The sequence below is a fragment of the Micromys minutus genome, assembly GCF_963924665.1.
Source record: "Micromys minutus genome assembly, chromosome: 17".
Classification (NCBI taxonomy): domain Eukaryota; kingdom Metazoa; phylum Chordata; class Mammalia; order Rodentia; family Muridae; genus Micromys; species Micromys minutus.
In genome coordinates, this window is record NC_137952.1 from 20,912,089 (window position 1) to 20,932,891 (window position 20,803).

The window sequence follows — 20,803 nt, forward strand, 5'->3', positions numbered from 1 at the left end:
TGCTACTTTGCCATCTCCATTACTGTACTGAGAGCTTAACACATTTTCAAATATTTTCCAGTTAGATGGGTGAAGAATGTCATATCCTGGTGCTTTAATTTGCATTTAATTGGTGAGGTTGAAATTTACTTTCCACATATTAAGTCTAATTTTATTGCATATTTTGTAAATTTTTCTCATGCTTTTCATCTATTTTTCTACCATGTAATTATCCATTTGAAAATAAGTTGGTGGAGTCCTTTCCACATTTGTCAGCGTAGACATTTTATAGCATATACTCAGATTTCTGGAGTTTTAGTTATTTATAATATAACAAATTTCTGGAGTTTTAGTTAGCCTTTAATTTTATGTACAGTATGGGATCTTCATTTAAGTTTTGCTGTTGAGATTTAGATTTATATTCTGTACTCTGCCATTCTATTTTTTATTAATTTGTCTTAGTGTTCTTGACTTTTTTCTATTTACCATGTAATATTCTTACAGTTTAGTGAGACTAAACTAATTTACAGATTAATATTTTAAATAAAGAGGATACACAAATGTACAAAGAGAAATGATAGTAGTGAGGTTCATTTATTAAAGCAAAAAAATATCTGTTCTAGTAATAAATGCACTTCATCATTAGCTGACAAGAAGAGACCTAGTAGCTACTCCCAGAGCCCCTGCAATGCTGAAGCAGTGTTGAATGTAAAGATATTTCCAAATGTAACCACCACAAAGTGTCATGAAAAATGTGCAGTCCCCAGTGGCGATAAAGCAGGGCACTTAGTCTGCTGTCCACATTAATCATGAAAAGTAATGTCAACAGAGGTCAATTTCCATAATACTATTTTTCAAGTGATTCTGCATCCTAACCTCTGCAGTTGATCTAAATTGTCTTTTAATGACATCAAATGCTTCCTTTCATTGAGGTAGGTAGGTCTCCTTATGAAGTAAATTCTCTGGTAGAGGTGGAAATAGAGCACCTGAACTCTTTAGCTCTTAGTGCTCTTTTCTAGGTCACCAGCACCAACAATGTCTGGAAACTTGCTAAACTATATATATATATATATATTACACTGTCTTTGGACATAACAGAAGAGGGCATCGGATTCCATTACAAATGGTTGTGAACCACATGTAATGTGGCTGCTGGGAATTGAACTCAGGACCTCTGGAAGAGCACTCAGTACTCTTAACCACTGAGCCATCTCTCCTGGTCCTCTCAATGTATTTTTAGAACATAAATTAATCAGAAAGAGCATTTTAAACCATAATGTATCACTTTTATCTACTGAATGGTGAATTTTAAAATGATGAAAATGAAGTGTGTGTAATCCTCAGTGTGGACAAGGGTGTTGCCTCTTGCATATGATGCTGGAAAGAGCAAATTGGCAAGCTTTCTTCTTTTACTTAAATTTGGGAATTTCACTGTCAAATAAGTCCTAGTGAATGTGACCAAGAATTGGCAAGAATTTTCACCAATACCTTTTATAATTAAAAAAAAATTATAAATGCAAGCTCCAGCCACAGGAGATTAATGAAGTAAGACAATGAAATGCTATGAATTCATTAGGTGTTTCCCATGCTATTAAATGAACTTAACAGTAGTTAAGTTGTTCTGAATACATTCCCAACGATATCAAAATGTAAAATTAAAACCAGGTCTTCTTGTTCAGACCTGTTATCTCAGCCATTCAAGAGGCTGAGACAAGAGAAATGAAAGTTCAAGGCCTACCTAGAACTTTCAAGGCTAGCCAAAACTCAGTGAGACCTGGTCAAGACAGAAAACTAAGAGGGCTAGGCTCTGTCTCAGTGGTAAAGCTCTTGCCTCAAAGGCATATTTAGGTTTATCAAAAACTAACAAAACCAGATCTGGTATCAAAACAGTGAGAGAACTTCTGTCAGTTTTCCCCTCCACCCAGTTCTTGGCCTGTCCATCCTTGAGATTAATGGTTTTCTGTGTCACCTTCACCTTTCCAAAGGACAAACTCCCCCCAGTACCCACACTTGCTTCTCCGTTGCTCATCTTCCAAGTCTCCCTTCTTTCCTTCAGGTGAAGGAAGGCTCATATTTGTTGAATGGTTAATTTAAAAGTACAGATCCAATTCAGATACAGGAAATAAAGCTACTTCGATCAGTCTCTCTTAGATCACAGATGGCTTTCTTCTGGGCTCTGCCCCAATGATGGGATAATCCTGGGCCCTGTGTAAACTTTGTCTTTGTATCATTCAAACGTTGATTTCTGCACCAGCAGAGAGCTGAGTCCTGTCCGGACTTTGGTACTGTCATTTTTATGAAGCATCGCTTGCATCATATTCTGTAAACATTTGTCTCCGTCACCTTCTGATTGGTTTAATAAGCAGCTATGGCTTATATCAGGGCAGGAGAGGAAAGGCGGGACATCCGGGCGGAGAGGAATTCTGGGAAGAATTGAGAGGTGGGCGATCTGCCAGCCAGACTTGGAACTTGGACATTTGGAACTGAGGGAGGTGACCAGCCATGCGGATGAATATAGACAGAATAAATTTATACGAGCTAGTTGGGAACAAGACTATGGTATAAGGCCTAAACTTTCATAAATAAAGTCTCCGTGTCATTATCCTGGAGCTGGAGGTTCCATCCATACCCTAACCCCTCTCTCCACTGGTCTCATGTAAGCTTTCACACGAAGAGAACACACAAAAACACTTTCTCCTGGGTTTGAACCGGCTCCCTCATACCTAGTCTAGATTAGAGCTGTGTATGCTTAGCCTGAAATAAGAAAAGAGAATGATTTTCATGCTTTAGATTTGATGGGCACCAGTAATTCTCTTTTCTCAAAGAGTGATGCCAAGTAAGAGCGTGTAACAAAAACCAACCCGTTCTCCGGCAGCTTAGAACTCACAATCTGACTCATCACAAACCTCCCCGAGATGATAGGAGTCTGGCAAACTGGTGGTGCTCGCCCCTAGCGGCCAGCCTGGTGCATGGCATGTTTAGCTACACACAGCTCTGCTGACCGTCCCTGCAACATTTTCATGGCTCGCCAGTAGATCTGTCCGTAGTTCTCAGGTCTCCCGAAGGGATGGTTCAATTCCTCCTTGATGTAATCCATCCAAATATTAGAATCTGTGGACCCACATTCTCTCCACGCACTCTCATAATATTCCCTTAGGTTTGCCATCTTGCAGGATTCCTACTCCTTTTCAAACTGCACCATTTTCCTGAAAAACTCAACTGAAGATGGATATCCTTCCTGTAAACTTTGAAACACTGCTTTGGCCTTTTTGTAGCCTCCACTCCGATAAGCCCATTCCAGGTCTTTCTCCTTCAGGGTGACTGAACTGGCACCTGTGACAGCTAAAACAGCTTTCTTAAAGATGGCTTTCGCCTCCTTCGGGCTTTTAGCACGTTCACACCACTCTGCCCAAGAAATCCACAAGGGCAGGCAAATCTGGGATTTGAGGTGTGTACAGGCGTCTTCAAAGTGCCTCCCCACATCCGGGCTCTTTGAGTCAATGAACAGCAGGAGCTTCATCTGCCACATGGTTAGAGTCCTTGAACGATTCAGTTTCAGCTTCTGCTACCTGCAGAGCTTCTTGGAGGAGGTCCTGGCGCAGCAACAAGTCAATCCCCTGCTTATACTGGACTTCAGAAAGGGGCTTCAGTTCATGGGCCTTCCTGAATGCAAACACTCTTTCCAGCCTCCTCCCACGGAGAGGCACACTGCTGGTCTTAGAAAACCTTTCCAAGTTAAAGGTGATGTGACACTTCCACACGGCCTCTGTAGGCAGGGTCTTCACTGCCTCTTCATACACTGCACAGCACCTTTCTTATCTCCTGCCTGCCTCCACTGCGTTGGCTTGTTTTGATACAGGCTGCTCTTCACAGGCTGGGACTCCATCTCTAATTCTTCCACGTAATCGTGCCACATCACCCCAAGGGAGTGGGCCATCAGTGTGCGGATCCTGAAGGTCATCATAAATTTCCGTCTGTAGATCTTTGGCAAAATCAAACAGTTGAGCAATAGCAAGAGGTGACACATGGAGTTCTGCACCTTTTATCTTGCTTATAGAATTTTTGTAAATGATCGCTGCCAACTCGCCTTTAAGGATTTCTCCAGGATGATCAAAATTCTCCATGTCCATGGCAGCCTTTTCAAATTCCTGCTTTTCCTTTCTCAGTTTCTCCACATGCATCAGCTCCATCCTAACGTATTCCTGATAGAGCTTTGGACACTCCGGATGGAAGCGTAGAGCACGAAGAAATAACTGCCTGGCACTTTCTGGAGACAAGAGATCTTCCAGTTCCCATTTGGCTGCCGTAATCCACAAAGTTGGCTTGTTTGAATGAATGGCAAGCATGGTACAGAATATCTTGTTAAGATGATTTGGTACCCCATTTCTTACAAAAACAAACAAACAAACAAACAAACAAAAACAACAACAACAACCAAAAAAACTATATAGGATCGCCAAAGTTGAACATCAACTTTCCACTTTGCTGAAGCCCGACCAAAAACACCTTGTATTTGACCTCATCCTTCTTAAATGAATATTTAATTCTTACTCTTCTTCTCTGGATCAGCTCCAAAAGATTAATTTCATATTGAACATAGTTGGTAAAGTCTTCCTTGACAAGGGTTCTGTGATGTATTTTGTATTCTAGGTCAGAAGCCTTCTTGATGATAGCCTTAATCTCTGCGTGACTGAAGAGTCTGATGTGCTCCAGCTGTTCCAACTCCAGGATTTGGTCTTCTATCCTTTCCTGCATTATCTCTGCCATGAGGCTGGAACTTCACAAGCAGCCGAGCGAAGAACACGCATAGAAAGAGCACACCTTTCAGCCTGCAGACTCACTCTCAGTGATTGACCCATATCTTCATTTCACACAGCAATGACTAGCTTTGCCTTCTCTTTGGGCACTGTCACTCAAGAGTCTTTCAAAAGCTACAATATATTTTTCATTGGCAAGACAATATAAATGTCTATGTCCCATAAAATAGATTGGGAAAGTAATTGAATGAACTTGTAGTTTGTATTAATATAAAATAGTGGTAATTATATTGACAACAATGAATAGGCTGCTTATTAAATATTTATGAGATTAAAAGATGTAGTTTCAAAGACAGATCTGGTTTCCTCACTGACAGATTTACATTCTTTTTGAACACTTAGGGAACAGTGGCCATCCAGCCTGGACAGCACTATTATACCATGAGATGCCATTCCTTCATTAAGATGCATCTCAAAGTCACCATCTCTCTTAGCAGGACAAGTAAGTCTTATACAACACAGTGCAAAATATAATTTGAGATGAGTCCTGTTCTCCAGGCTTCATGGGGCTAGGGAATCTTAATTTAAATCAAAGGGGTTTAGACATGTCAGGAGAGCAAGGCTGTACCTCAACTCTGATAAACTAGGCACAACAACTACTTTCTTTATCTCTGATAGAGACTTCTGGAAGGATTAGCAACATTCTTGGTGCATTGTGCCTGAGGTGTCTGATGAACCTCAACAGTCCTCTGGTTTTCCACTAATTTGTACAGAAGAGGGGAGGGTGAAAGAATAAGTTTAAAAAGGTTCTCCCTCCATCCTTCACTCCAAGAGATAATTGGCAGGGACTCTCCAGGCTTTGTTTTCTTGGGATTCAGATTACTGTGGTGATTCTTTTAAGCTACTATAGTTCTTCAGGCTTTTGAAGATACTACAAAGGGTTCAGGTATCGTGTTCTGGGGTTTGGAATTCCACAGGAATTGTATGGAAGTTCGGATGGGACTCACCTGCTCCTGGGGCGGTGAGCGGAACTCCCTTGTCTTCCGGGCAGTTAGGGCTGCAGACATGTTCAGGGCCTGCATGAGCTCATTGTAGCGGAACTTCTGATTTGCCTGCAGCTTGGATACGTAAATGTCACCAAATGCCACAATAGCCTCTACTCGGTGCTGTAGTTCACAGTCACAGAGGTAGCTGAGGAGTTCACACATCTGTAACAAAACGTGTATGTATATATACTTCCTTAGAGAATGCACTTAATGCTCACAGATGCAGTTGCCAGTTCCCCACTTCACAGACAGTAACACCGAGACTTAGGAAAGTGCATTGAATTGATTCATTTAGTGCTGCAGGGTAATCACAAGGCTGCTGGATTCAAGTCTGCCTAAATCCAGAGAGGAACTGTCCAGCCATTAGTTCCAGGAAATGAGAGACAAAAAAAAGGACTTACTGAAAGCAACATCTTGTAGATGCTTTCCTGGGGAGTCAGGTATAAAAACTAGCATCAAAGTGATTGTGTGAGCATCACTTTCCTTTCTCACACATGCAGCAGCAGAAGACTGGCAAGTTGGGAAGCTTGTTCGCCATGCCATCTTCCCAGGTGGCTACACTGCCCATCAGTGGTCAGTTCTTTTGTTACTATAATGATCTTATCATTCTGTAAACTTAAGTTGTTTTAAAAATAAATGCGAGGCATGAGAAAATTATAAGGGTTGGGGGAGATCATTTAAGTCTGAAAGTGTTTTTCTCTCTAGTGCCAGTCTTGCCTTGGTGACAAGGATGCACTCCCATACACTCACTGTTTGGTGACTTTATCATGGTGAAACATTACATACCGTGTTGTGAGTTCCTGTCCTCTGAGCCAAGAGACCACCACATTGAGGAGTTCAGTTGCACCCTATGCAGAGGGTTTTCCAAGCTGGGCTCGATGGCTATTTATATCCCCTTATAGAGTGTCAGGGAGGATCAAATGATCCTTTCCTTACTATCCAGACCCTTTCTACCTCCTGTTGTACACACTGTCTTAATTGTACATGGCCTCAGGGAGAGACTTGAGTACATAAGCCAGAAAAGATGAAGGGAGAGAGGCTCCATCTATATAGTTACAAGGAGGATCTCTTTCCTGCTGAGTAAAGAGCTTCGAGGTGTGGCCTGATGGGGGAGAAGCACACAAACCCCTAGAAACAGCCCTTCCCCTGTGCTCTGTAAAGAAGCAAAAATAAACTCACTGGTTCTCCAGAGTGAATTTTGGTGGAATCATTCCTGTGTTTGGCATTGGGACCATAGAGGGAGAAGTGGAAATGTTGAAGGAGTACAGATGTTACTTACATCTTCCCCTGGGAAGAAATTTTAGCAACAGAAGGCTAGTTTCTCATTAGATGGTATCACTTTGACGATCACTCTCATGTATATGTGTATATGTTTATGATGTGTATGTGTATATGTATTGTCAGTTGTCAACTGAAATGTCGTTATGAAGTGCATGAGTGGAGATCTGATGTTCACTTTAAAAATCTCTGAACTGGCAATAGATCTCAGTTCCAGAGGTCAAACATGAAAAGACAGAACTTTAAGTGCTGCTCAGGGAATTCATACTTAAGGTCTTGACCCTGTATCACAGCAGCATACTTATATCATTTAATAAGATGGTAAGGTAGAAAGAAGTGTGTGTGTGTTTGCACATGTGCATGTGTGCACACGTACACATGCTTGAGTTTGTCCATGTAGTTTTTATATAGCTATATTTCTCCACTATATTTAATATCTTGATTAGCTGACTATGTATAAATCCTATAATATTAGAAGAGAGAATGTTTATTCTAGATTACTTCACATTCTATGACAGAAGGCACTTCACATCTTTTATGAAAATATATTTGGCATTATCCTTCTGTATCACTTCCATTTTACAGATGAGAACTCTAAGTGTCTGACTGGCTGCCAACTTATGAGTCTCCATATCCAGTAAACAGCAGAGAAAGAACAGAATCCTAAGAATGGCTGATCCAGGATCTCTGCTTTTCATCTTCTTTTCTCCTTGTCTCAGTGCTCAGAAGACAAAGGTTATCACCCTTAGCACATAGTTCATGCTAATTTTCACGAGGAATCATTGTTTCATCCTTAGTTTGGGTAGCAGCTTTGTGAATGCTGGGTCAGCAGGGTCCCATCATATTAGTAGAAGAATGAAGCTCAGTGAGAGAGAGCGATGGGTCTGATAGTCCTGGGAGTCAGTTCCTTGGGGTTACGTGGGCCACAGAGTCTTATCCCTTTTGCTAAATAGACACCTCTCAAATAATCACCTGGGTCTCAAAGGCTCAGGGACATGTGCAAACCAAACCCTGTGGAAATACTTCTATACGACATCTAAACATTTCAAAAGTATTTCACTAATAAGGTTTGGCATTTTCTTGTTGTCTTGGGAAAGCTTAAGGAGTATATCCCATGAAAATAGGCATCACTCAGGGATTGTCTACATACCACGACTTCAGTAGGAGACTCAGGTTTGTGCCTACATCCCCCATACCCAGGCTCTCTCTTTCCCTCCAGGGCACTTTACTAGAGTAAAAGTGTTCTCAGTTACCTGCAGCTTGACAGACTCAGGCAATCGGGTCTGCAGCAAGCCTTTGGCTGGAGCCTCCTTGCTGGTCTTTTCTCCAGCCTCCACTGCCTTTTCCTCTACATGGGTCACTTCTTTTCCCACTCCCTCTTCTGTCTCATCACTGTGCTCCCCAAACACAGAGGGATCAATCAGGAGGAGAATCTGGCGCACATCATCATCGTCAAAAACTCCCATGACTAACAAGGTTCCAATGAGTTTCAGCACAGGTACAAACTGGAACTCCACAGAACCTCCAACAGGGTCTCTGATGTGGGCCCCACTACAATGTACCGCCTCGGTCAGCATGCTCAGGGCCTTTGTCTTGAGAATCTGCAAGGGAATCTCAGGGCTCTGCTTCTGATGGTCCTCATTAGTCACCACAAAGCAAGGGGTAGAGAACCTGAAGCCTGGCTTGAGGCATGTCCGCAGGCCCACCCCAGGCAAACCATGCCTCTTGGACTCATCTGGGTATAGGCGGATATTCCTGGTAGTGCTGGTGATAGGGATGATGTACTCATTCTTCATCATCAGCTTCCTCTCCTTAGCATTGGCCAGATGGATGCTAATGAGCAGGTCATAGAAACCAGATCGAAGGAGGCCAGGCAAGTACTTGTTGTCAATGGCATAGAAGAGCTGTGAGAGGTCCACATGGCTGCACAGGGCAGAAGCAACTCGGTTATTTCCCAGAGCGCACACAGCGCTGTAAAGTCTCAGTGTGTGGTAATGGAACTGCATCAGGTCCTCCTGCTCGCAGAGCTCCAGGATGTCCACACACCTGAGGACGACAAGACAACCCACCATTCCACAGTGAGAAACAAGTACCAGAGTTCAGTGTAGCTGCCCTGTGAAAATCACGAAAATTCAACCAGCTCAGTGGAGACAGAGTGGGGGCAGAAATCTCTGCCCTGCTTTCTCTAACAGTGTATTCCTCTTTTCCCAGCTATGGTCCACACCCAGGTTCCTAATGATCCGCTATGTCTCACTACAGCATTGTACAAAGCCCCGGGGAAATGGAAGAATTGGCTAATCAAATATCAAAATATTGAAATAAAAGAGGAAAAGACTAAAACTCCAAGAAGAAAGACACTCGGGAATATGACAATGACCTGGCCTTCATATCAAAAGGTTCAAGTGGATCCATTTCTTGACACAGACTCTCAGAAGACACAGCTCACACCCACTGCCACGTCCACATTCACAGACACATTTACAGCCATGCCATGGCCAGGCCCACTGCCACAGCCATGTTCACACCCACAGCCACATCCATTTCTAGACGACCATCCACACCATCTGTAGTCCAGCTCAGTAGCACCTCTAAAGCTTTTCATCCTTGGGAAACAAATTCATCTGCACTTTAGTTCTTGAAAGAAAACACTTTTCTGACTGGTATTCATTGCAGCTTGCTTGTCTGTGTGATGTTTTATTGTTTGTGCAGTCTCAGGGATGAGGTTCTGGTCTCTCTTTAGATTTTCATATGGTTTTTCTCCTCTGGTGTGTTAAGGACCTTGGAAATGGGCTTGCTGGGATGGGTGCAATGCTTTCCTTCTTTACTTTCCCCATTTTCTTCTGTCTCATAATGGTACATGATTTACCCCAAAGGGAAGTCCTGTGTGGGTGTAAAACACCTTCACTTTTTGCACATGCTTTTTCATTTAGATTTTGAGCATTTATTTTGTGTAGATGAGTGTTCTGCCAGCATATATTGATGTGTATGTATGTTTCTGTGGTGTCCACAGAGCTCTGAAAGGGACAATAGATCCCCTCAAGTTGGAGTTATGTATGGTTGTGGGCTGTCATATGGATGCTGGGAATTGAACTTAGGTCCTCTGCAAGGACCATAACTAGTGAGCTATTTCTCTAGCTCCATGCCCATACCTTTTCAGTTAAGGAACATCGGGGATAACAACATCCACAACGATGAAACTTACTCAGCTCTCACTGTGGCCAGAAATGGCACTGGACTTCACCCACACAACCTCACTCTCACCTAGCAACAGTGTGGGTGGGCTTCCCTTTTGCAGAGTGGCTGAGGTGGGCATGTCTTAAGAGTATGGGAGCAGCTTACCAAACCACATATCCAGAAGGCAAAAGTGCTGGGATTGAAACCAGCCACAATCCTCTTAACAAAGAGAGCCCCAGACCAGGATTCTTAGTTCATTGAATTAAACTAGACTTCAGTCATTCCTTGTCTTTTTGTAAAAGTAAATATAAGTTTATTTCAGGAACACTTGTATTTTAACTAAAGGCATGAACTTATTTCTTGATTACTAGTCTTCAGAAGGTACCGTAGCTGGGACACCATGGCACATTCTCTGCTGTTTGAGTGAATTATGACATTGGGAAAGAGAAAGGACAGAAATGAGGTATTGTGGAAAATTAACTATTGTTATTTTGGGACAGCTTAGGGTCCACTGCAGATGCTCCTGTTTCCCTCTGGAGCTTTCTGGCTTCCCAGTACTGTCTCTTCCTCCCTGGGCCCCTCCAGTACCTGTTCTCCTCAGGGATGTGGAGTGCCATCATTTGCAGGGGTTCTAGGCACTGCACCACCCAGCCATGGCGCTCGCTCACCCGCTCCGTCTCCACTTTGAGGAAGCTGCTGGGCATGCGACTCCAGAGCACAGGCTGGATGGTTTGGACATCCAGCCTAGGTGGACACTGTGGAATGGGGTTCTTCTCTTCACTCTTAAATATGGCTGCTGACAAAGGCATTGCATTCTGGGGCAAGGCAGAAAGACATCAGAGAAGAGACATGTCACAGGGAGCATCTCAGTTGCTGGACCATGTACTTGCCTTGGGGTCATTAATGTAACTGCTGGCATAAATTAAAGAAGGACCATGTATCCCGAGGATCTCCAAAGGCTTTGCCACCATGAATTACAGTGGTACACAACAGCTTATGTAAAAAGTAATCAATTCTTTCAAAAGCCAAAATGTGTGGAAGAAAAAGGAAACAAGAAGGCATATTCTATTATTGGGACTTCCCAGAAAGTGATAGAGGCCTGAGAGGCAGGGAGATTAATGAGAAGCAAGAGCTCTTCCCTGCGTTCTGATGCCTGGGATTTCCCTATGATGGTTAGAGTTACCTTCCCTTGGCACGGGCATTAACTGCGGGGTGGTGGTGGGGTGGAGCTCAGAGGAATACCTTCAGTTTTCCAAGTTCAAACTGAAACAAGGAAGTGCTTGTAGGCTGGAGGAAGACCGCTGGAAATACTTTGGTGTTAGGCTCCACCTGGAAATCAAAACAAATCAAGAGGTTTGCCTAGGGCTAAGAGATCACAGCTGGCTAAATGTTCCTAGTTGGTTTCCTTTAAGTTCAGTTGAGAGAAGAAAACCGGCTGGCGGGCCGGCCATTCCCCTCTGATCTTGTCTTACTGGAGACTGACACCACTCCAGGCCTCAATTCCTTTCTGCTTTGGGATAAAATATCTTACAACTTTTCCATTTCTGCCTCAGCTACTGGTAGCTGACAGCCTTCCCCAGAGTTCAGGACCAGAGTCATAAGGCCAGAGATGTACTCACTAGTCACACAATACACTGATGGCTACTGAGCAACAGTATGTTTGGGTAGTGACTTGGGATCACTTTTGAAGGCATGTGGCAGGTTTACAGGGCACACCAAGACACCCTGCATTCTAGCTTATTGACCCCAGTCTGATGGTTGGCACTGGTATCTTATCAGGGGAGTGGATCTGAGCACTGTAGAACAGGAAGTGACATCTCTGTCCTGTACCCATGATGTATCTGAGAGCACATTATAATCCTAATGACTAACAAGGTCCTGACATTACCAAATGTCCTGGGCTCTGGGCAGGCACACATAGCAATTGAGAACTGATGTTATACCGGCAAAGACTTAAAGGCGCTTTATTGGATTCGAGACCTTGCCTTCTCCCTGGGCTGCTCTGGATTCTAGGTGTCCAACTGTATCTTGTATCATTACATGAGGCATTTCATATACAGCAGGGCTCCACTTATTATTAGTTCACTTTAATGTACACAAACTTAGGTGATGTTAGTACTACCACTACCCTTGAGTAAATGCAGTCATGTTGGAATTGTTGCAACTCTCCCTGACTATAAATTTAAGGATGGGTAGCTATATTGACTATACCCCAAGAGTACATTACCCCTTCCCCGCCCGCCAGGGCCTTCATTTTATTTTTAGCAAATAGGAAAGTACAAAAAAAATGTAGAGGCTGTAATTCCTTTGAATAAGATTCTCATTTAAACAGCCTGACTTTGAAGTAAGCTACCTTATATGAGATGGTTTGTGGTTCTTCAAGAATGACTTATTGCAAACTTTATACACTGATCAACCCAAGTCCCAGATTCTCCTCACATCTGGCTCACAGAGTGCTTTGAAATCCTCTAGACAGAATATTTTCTTGTGTTGTGCATACTCTTACCATGGTGAACAATGATGATTTTTGTTTAGGACTGAAATAAAAGAAAACAGAAGCATAGTCTCCTCAGGGTATACCAGAGGAGAACATGGTATTAGTGATATGGTAAATATAATTCTAGAAGGCTCTGGAGGACTCTGAATTTATTTATGTGATTATGTTAATGGGATTATGCATGTGCAAGAAAAGCTGTTAAGCAGTTGAACTAGGGCTGGAAAAAGATGTGGTCTTTATCTAATTATATTAGGGTAGCTTATAAGCAGAAAGAGAGAGAGAGAGAGAGAGAGAGAGAGAGAGAGAGAGAGAGAGAGAGACAGAGAGAGAGAGGGGGGGAGGGAGGGAGGGAGGGAGGGAGGGAGGGAGGGAGAGAGAGAGAGAGAGAGAGAGAGAGAGAGATTGTGTGTGTGTGTGTGTGTGTGTGTGTGTGTTTTCCTTTGTAGGGGTAGAAGGGAACATTGGAAAGATCTGAAGTATAAGACGACCATGTTTTGAAGATGGAGGGACCATGGGAATGGACTGTAAGCACTCTGCTAGCAGAGCGTCAGCCTTGATACCAGTCAGTAAAACCACAGGACCTCAGAACAGTAGACCTACAGCATAGAGAACTGGCTACTGTTAACAACTCAGAAAAACTCAGAAAGGGGTTCTGTCCAGATCCTCCCAAGAACAGTCTGTCTCTGCCCAGCAGGTGCCTTGGTTTTTCCCTAGTGAGAGAGCCTGAACGTCTGGCAAGCCCATGGACCTGGGAAGTAATGAACTCAGGTCGTTTTAAGCCACTAATTTCATGACAACTTGTTAGGCAGGAGAGCAAATACAAGTAATTTCCAAGCCAAGCCAGTTAGTCTGAGAAGAAATTCCAGGGAACGCTCACGAGGTGCCAGCTGCTGTTCCAGGAACAAGGAGCACAGAGCTGGCCTCTACCCTGGGAAGGCTCACCAACTGGAGGGGCTGCCCCTGCTCCTGCGCAATGAGCAGCTGGACTCCAGCTATTGTGGCCTTTCCTCATTTTTGGAGCTATGGTTTTGTAGCACTGGCTGATCTAGTTGCCTGTGTGCTGATAGACATCCCATCTCTAATCATGTGTGAAGGTCAAGCCCTAGAAACTGGACAGAATCTATCTCTAACCTCTCTCATAAATCTCAACCTCACAGCCAGCTCTTTCTTTCATATAGTTGGTGTAGAGCAGTTACTCAGGACTAATTCTTAAATGTATATTTTGGTTCCCATTTTTCTACTGATCACATTAAGTGGGACAGAGAAAGGATTTTCGAATGCACGGCACCATTTAATGGGAAGCGTGGAAACATTGTTTAAGAGAATCTTTCTCTCATTATTCCGGTCCATTCTGAATTGAAGGCCAGTGTATAAATATTGCTGGCCTGTTTCTCTTGAGATAATTGAAGAATGAAAATCACTATAGCTGTGGAATAACAATGATCCAGCTGACAGGGACCAGACACATGGCTGGACATGCGTCTGTCTCACCGGGATTAGAAAGGACTAGTTGAGTAGGAGCTTCCTAAGGACTCTCAGCAGAGTTCTACCACTCTGCAACCCAGCAAAGTTCTTTGGGACTGAAATACTGAGCAGCAGAAGATTTTGAATGTACAGAGTAAGGGAGGTGCTCCAAGAGCATCTTGCTCAATGACGGCAGTGGTCCAGTCTGATGCTGATTAGGAATCATCCTGCAGGATGTGATGAAGCGGCAGAAATTTCCTTTTTTTTTTTTTTTTTTTTTTTGCCTATAGTATCTTAGCCTCAGGATCTCTCTTCTGCGGCAGGCAAGTCACTGCTGCTGTGAATGCCACCTTGTTTGGTTGCTTATTCCTTAACGTTTGCATATCTCCAAAGTCCAATAGGTCATAAAAGTTAGCAGATGCTCCAGAATTCTCTGCAGCCCAGGAGGGACCCTTCAGTCCAGCCCATTTCAGTTAATGGGAAAACATTAATGGATTCTGAAGGACAGCAGTAATGTACATAAAAGCTTCCTAAGGGATGTGGGCTGAGGGAAGCATAGAAAATACCAGAGGAGTACTTTACTTTCTTCCCCAGAGCCTGGCTTCACAAATGCCTCTTTCTGGAAGTGGCTAGGCACTCGGCTGTCAGGCAAGCTTGCCAAGTGTTGACTATGTTCCTCATAGGAAGAGGTTCTGAGTGTGCAATTCACTGTAGGAAGTGTAGGAGAGACAGGTAAGCTGCCTCCTTGTCAGGGAGCTGCTTCTGACATGTAGACAAAGTTTGGTTCATCTATCATTTTTAGTTAGTGAATCTTTTGGGACCCGAGGGACTGCTGTGTTCGCTATACACTTTAGCCCATCTCCCCAAGCAGAGATAAGATATATGGTTGCCTACAAGCCTTACACTCTAAAGACGGTGACCTGGGGCTTTTATCTATTATGTAACATCAAGGTATTGTATATCTGTTGTGGTTCTCTAAGCTGCTGACCCTAAGAGACTACATTTAGCTTCCTTAATTACTGCACATCACTCATGCTTAGAGAACATCTATAGCTTCCTATTTTCTATGTACACCTCCCTTCCTCCCTCCCTCTCCAAATGGAACCCTAGTTACCAATCAGAGAGCCCATTGTCATTCTATCTGCCTACACACTATACCTCCCTACATACTGCTCTCCTCATGCTCTGAAACCCAAGAATTTCTCTAATGAAACTTTCCTGATTGTTCTTCATAAGAAGAAGATCTGCTTGTAACTGCTCTAGCAAATTCTACCTGCACATATATGTGACTTACTGTCCTGTGCTTAATAGTGTCGGGATTGCTTGGGAATATAATCCCTCAACACAACACTTCTTACAGTAGACTTTATGGGTCTCTGGGCTCAAGCGTTCTACAGGTTAAGGTCAACAAAGCAATTTCCCATTTCAGTGACTTGAGAAATGCTTGGTTAGACAGGTTTCTTCTTGAAGTATTCTCAGATTTTAGTGGACTGAATGTTTATCATAGATTTTAAGAAAAACGTAGAAGACATGACATTTTGCCAGGTTCACATGGCTTTCAAGAAGAACACATCTGACACGATGGTTAATGATAGGTGTGTAATTGAAGGTTTTCCTAGGGAATTCTGCTAAAGTTTACAGTTTATGAAATAGGAAAACTTGTGACTTATAACACAGATCTGAAGGGATCACACTAGGAATCCACTGGGAGCATAAATAACCTCTCAGTGAATGAAACACATAGTTTCCGTAGGTTTCTATTTTGAGTAAATAAGTGTCTTAAAGTGACAACTATTTCTGTTCATCCTTTAAATCTTTAATCTTCTATCTTATCTCACACAGACAACTTACAGGCAGCAGAGAAGTATGTTTGGAATATATGAGTAATCGTTCAGAACTCAGTAAGGAAAAATTGCTGTTTCCTCTTAAAAGATGACCAGTATATAGGAACTATTCAATATATAAACATATTTCTCTATATAAAACACAATCACCCTGTGCTTATTTGCTAATCTAATAGCCAGTAGTTTGCATGGGCTCACCAATGGGATGGATGATGAGAGTAGAAAAGAATTAGGAACATAACCATAAACCCCAGGCCCAAGGCCCAAAGCAACAGCTCAGCCTCAGAAGCCACACCTACCTGGTAGCAGGTGCCAAGTTCTTTTCCATTAGCAGAGAAGGACAACATGCCCATTGCAAGGTCTAGAAGGCAGCCAATCTCCAGGTCTACATTGCTCCGACTTGATCTTTGGGAACTGGCTACAATGTCCCCGCCCCAGATCATATAGCAGTTGCTGCGTTTTACACTGAGAACCAGAGAAAAGAGTGGAGTCATAGAATGTGGTTTTGGTGGTTTTGTGATTGTGACTCACTTGTAAAATACCTCAGAACCCTCTCTATGAAATTTCACCATTATTCATACATAATTGTTTTATTGAATCAGAAGTTTCAGCTTCAACTAAATTTACTTAGGCATGAACCACTGTGTGTGGGAATGTGGCAGTATAGCAGGCTGCCTCCTTCCAAAGGTCTCAGTATTCAGATCACTATTTCTCAACGCATTAGCAATTCAATCTTTTGATACCGAGGAGAGTAATGCTCCCATTTTAGGGACAGAAAAATCAAAGTGCAGAGAGGAGACTACCTTAGGCAAATCTACAAAGAATTTGGTATGAGATGCAAAACCAGTAATCTGGGTTCAGTATCCCTGTCTGGTCGTTAGTACCATAGCCATAAAGTGCTTGAAAACTTGGCTCATAGTTTTGGAATGGCATCTGGCATCCAGATAGATGGTCTCGGATGGCCACCCAGATCACTGTACTTCCCTGCTGTCTAGAAGTCTGCTGACCTCACTACGAAATAGCCTCAATCGCTAAATAACCACGTAGGTTTCTCTCTTACTAGTTGTCTGCCAATTTCTAGAGTGTAGAACTCCATGTAGTCCTTATATTTAAAAAAATGTGATGATCAAAAGCCTTCAAAGGTTCTCAAAAAATATTTCTTATTCTTTTCACATTTGCAAAGGTGGGAATCAAACCTAGGATCCTATGCTGAACAAGGAAGGGCTCTACCTCTGGGCTGCACACCGAGCTATCTTTTTTTTTTTTTTTAATTGAACTATTGTATACCCAGAGTGAGCTTTTGAGAGGATAGGCCATGTAAAATGTGATTCTCAGAGCCTCTCACAATGGGTGGTGACAAGAAACAGTTCTGCCTCCTCTCTAGCTCACCTATGGTGCAATAGCTGATGGACCTGGGCCTTTAGAGTGATGTGCTGAGACCTTTCTTAGGTTAAAGAACAGTGGAATGTCTACTTGATACAAGAGCAACCCCTTTGAACACACAGGTCAATCGGATGTAGCTCGACCTAAGTTCTTGCTGTGGCTCGGCTGTGTCAGCTGTGTGAAGGAACCCAGACTATGCATTCAGCACTGTGTGATGGACAGTTCCTTGATCTCTGAAGGCCTTTTACCTCTGAACTAATCTTTAGAAAATTCAGGCTGAATTAGGATATTCAGTTTCCTTCTGTTTGGAGAAGTCTGCACCTTCTCATGTGAATGGAAATCCCCTTTCTGAGTATACACCCCTTTTCTTTCATTTCTTGTTATTCAGGACAATACTGAGGCTGTTTTCCCAGGATGAGTACCCCTAGGCAGAGACCTCTGCAAATTGGGTCTTCCATTTATAGCCATGGATAGGTTTCTATAAAGTTTGAACTCAAGCCATGTTATTCCTGCTTTATAAATTACAGAATTCAATTACTGATGTATTGAACCATGTACTGGGAACTGGCAGGCTTTGTGTATATTTTAAAGATACCAAATTTAAAATGCCCTGAGACATGGAGAACTCGATTTTGTGTTTATTGCTCATTATGTCAGACAAAGGACTACAAATTATTGAGCATCCAGTGTGCCAGGCCTTGCTTTAAGTGCTGACAGTAAGAGTTAATATTTATCAAGTACTTGAGATAAGTCACTATCTTAATTATTCTTTTACAAATTAACTCATTTGCTTCTCAGAGTACTCTGGGTATTTTCCTGTTATATATAAGGAAATAAAAGTTCAAGCACACATGACTAGTAAGTGACTAAGAATTAATTTCAAACCTAGTCAGTCTCTAATCTTGAGTTCAGAGTCTGTGCTTTTATCCATCTACCTACAGGGGTCCACCACTGGGTGGCATGCCTGACAGCTTTTGATGAGTCCTACTGTATAAAAAGCCCTGACAGGAAAGGATTTCTGACTTTGCAGGGTGGGAAGGCTTCCCTGAGAAGAAATCTACCACGTCTTGGTACAGAGCTACACAGGGAGATAATGTTCCAAACCCAGAGGAGAAGAAAAAGGCAGATGATGTGACATGGGTTTTAAGACCATGTTTGGGAGACGTTTGGGTGAAAGCTTTCTCTGGCAGCAGTGCCAATGGACAGTGGCTAGCCTGGGTAGGCCTGCAACATCTTTCCCTACTCATTGGATTTTGAACATGATTGTCCACATCTCTCTGTATTCTTTCTGCTTTGAGATATCATAAGCTCTTGGGACGAGGGCCTCTGATTTGTTCGTTGCTGTATACTACTGAGCACCTGTTCAATTTCTTCCAAACTGGCTTCTCTTAAGTACATGAAGACTTTTGTCTTGTTCTGATGTTGTAGTAACTGATGCCTGCCTCAAAATCATGGAACCAAATGTGGAGAGGACTCTCTGACTCCAACTGTTTATCTTTCTCTCCCATTCCTGGATTGGGAAGTCTATATGTGCTGAAATGAGTCTCTGTCTCTACAAGTACTCCTTTCTACTGCCATGGTGATTCCCAGTTCCTTAATGATTTTTAAACAGTTAAGTTCCTATTCACCATTTAAGATGGGCTAAGATACTTTCTTCATTTGGGGTGTGGGGTGAGGTATAAGTGAGTTCTGTAGGGAGAAAGGAACTTCTTGGGACCCCTTTCTTACCTTTCATGGACCCGGCCTCTTTCATCTCCCAGGGTGACAGTCACAGTGCAGTTTTTATGCAGGTCAAACTTTTCACTGTATAAATGGTAGTCTGGAGTCACCCATCCAACCCAGACACATGATGGGTCCTGTCCGGCAAAAATGCGGATAGCATAGTAGCATTGCTGTGGGCGGGTAGAGCAACAGATTGTGTGAGTAGTTTCTGTCAGGGGTAGAGAGCTGAGAGATAAAATCATTTGGTACTTCACTTGTCTCATTTCTGCAAAGAAGCACACACAAAAAAGTCACCTTTTCTTTTTCTATTGGGTCTCACTTTGTAGCTCAAGCTGGCCTTGAACTTGTGGCAACCTTCCTTCCATGGCCTGTGTCACCATGCCTGGCTCAAGGAACACCCTGTTGAAGGTATACTGTGCTACATGCTACACTCTAGGTGTAGGACAAAGCTTTTTTTTTTTTTTAATTACAAAGTCTTGAGAAAGAAAAGTCTGAAAAATAAAATGTTTATGGCCAGCAGCTAACCCACTCTGTGTGGCCTTTATGCCAGCAATAGGCAGTGGTGAGGACAGCAGTTCTCAGTGAGGACAATACAGTCTGTGATGCTTAGTACCATGTTACAGCAATATCTACAGTGCCAAGAATGATGCCAACCTCATTCCTTTCTTTATGACACTGGGCACATTAACTATTTATATTCTGTCAAACTTCCTTGACTGAGAGAAAACAAAAAGCATAGTCAGGAAAAGCTGGGCTGGAATCTTTGACACAACTGATTATTATTGTGTGAACTTGGGTAAGTGTTTTGTCTTTTCTGTGCACAATATAAGGTATCTCACAGGGGTTGTGATTAAGCCAATTAAAGGTAGACTAGATGGGAACATATATAATATGATGACCATAGTGCCCACAGATAGCAGAGGAATAATTTTTTTTTTTTTTTTTGGTGCTGTTTAGTTTACAAACTCAAGGGTTACTATATACGCAGGGTGGCACATGCTTCTCCTATAGATGCCAGGCACTAAGAAAGAATGAAAAGAGGAAATTAGGAAGCAGTTTTTCTGTCTATTGTACTGTGGAAAGGAACCTGACGCAGCTTCTATCCTCCAGCTGGCTTCCTGCTCCTTCTTTGATTGCTTTCAAGATTGCTAGTGGCACCGAACAGAGACCAGGGAACAACACATAGAAGTTGACACAAAAGTGCAAACAAAAGGATTTAATTGGGACTCTTCCAACTCATGTTTCTTTCAATCACAAAGGCAGTGATGGGTCCCTGGTGGCAAATGGGCGACAAGGACACATGATACCCAATTAGGAGCTCCAGGTTGAGCTCTGTTTTCATTCTCTTATTTAAGAAACACCGTACAAATGTTCTGGAAGCATCCAAATGTATATTATGAGACAGAGGAATTGACAATTAAAGAAGATCTCTAGACAAATCTTTGCTATATGGGGCATATTACCAGGCAGAGAAAATCAAATAATTAAAGCTATAATTGAGCACATTTACTTACTGTTGTTGTGTGAGAGAGTATTTCTTGCATCTGTTTCCTAGGGGGAGATAATCCATGTTTTAGTTATTTAGTTGTATGGAGAATCCCACAGTTCTGACAGGCAATTGATCTACCTTTAACGATCAAGGCAGGTTTAGGAAACTGG

The 20,803-nt window shown here is 42.6% G+C and overlaps 1 protein-coding gene and 1 pseudogene across 3 annotated transcripts in view; both read right to left on the bottom strand.

Moving 5' to 3' along the window:
* Positions 1-20,803, bottom strand: part of RYR3 (ryanodine receptor 3) — a 523,847-nt gene that overhangs the window by 171,412 nt on the left and 331,632 nt on the right. For both annotated transcript variants that reach the window (XM_080931244.1, XM_080931245.1), the window contains exons 30-36: positions 20,659-20,695; positions 19,151-19,314; positions 16,339-16,504; positions 11,477-11,563; positions 10,823-11,049; positions 8,314-9,106; positions 5,744-5,944 (exon numbers count right to left, since the gene is read on the bottom strand). In XM_080931244.1, coding sequence (XP_080787370.1) covers positions 5,744-5,944; positions 8,314-9,106; positions 10,823-11,049; positions 11,477-11,563; positions 16,339-16,504; positions 19,151-19,314; positions 20,659-20,695 — 1,675 coding nt within the window. The remainder of the gene's footprint in view (positions 1-5,743; positions 5,945-8,313; positions 9,107-10,822; positions 11,050-11,476; positions 11,564-16,338; positions 16,505-19,150; positions 19,315-20,658; positions 20,696-20,803) is intronic.
* LOC308431852 (U3 small nucleolar RNA-associated protein 6 homolog) lies at positions 2,998-4,746 on the bottom strand (annotated as a pseudogene). Its single transcript has 2 exons — positions 4,424-4,746; positions 2,998-4,371 (listed from the first exon to the last, which is right to left on the bottom strand). The product of its transcript is annotated as a U3 small nucleolar RNA-associated protein 6 homolog (transcript).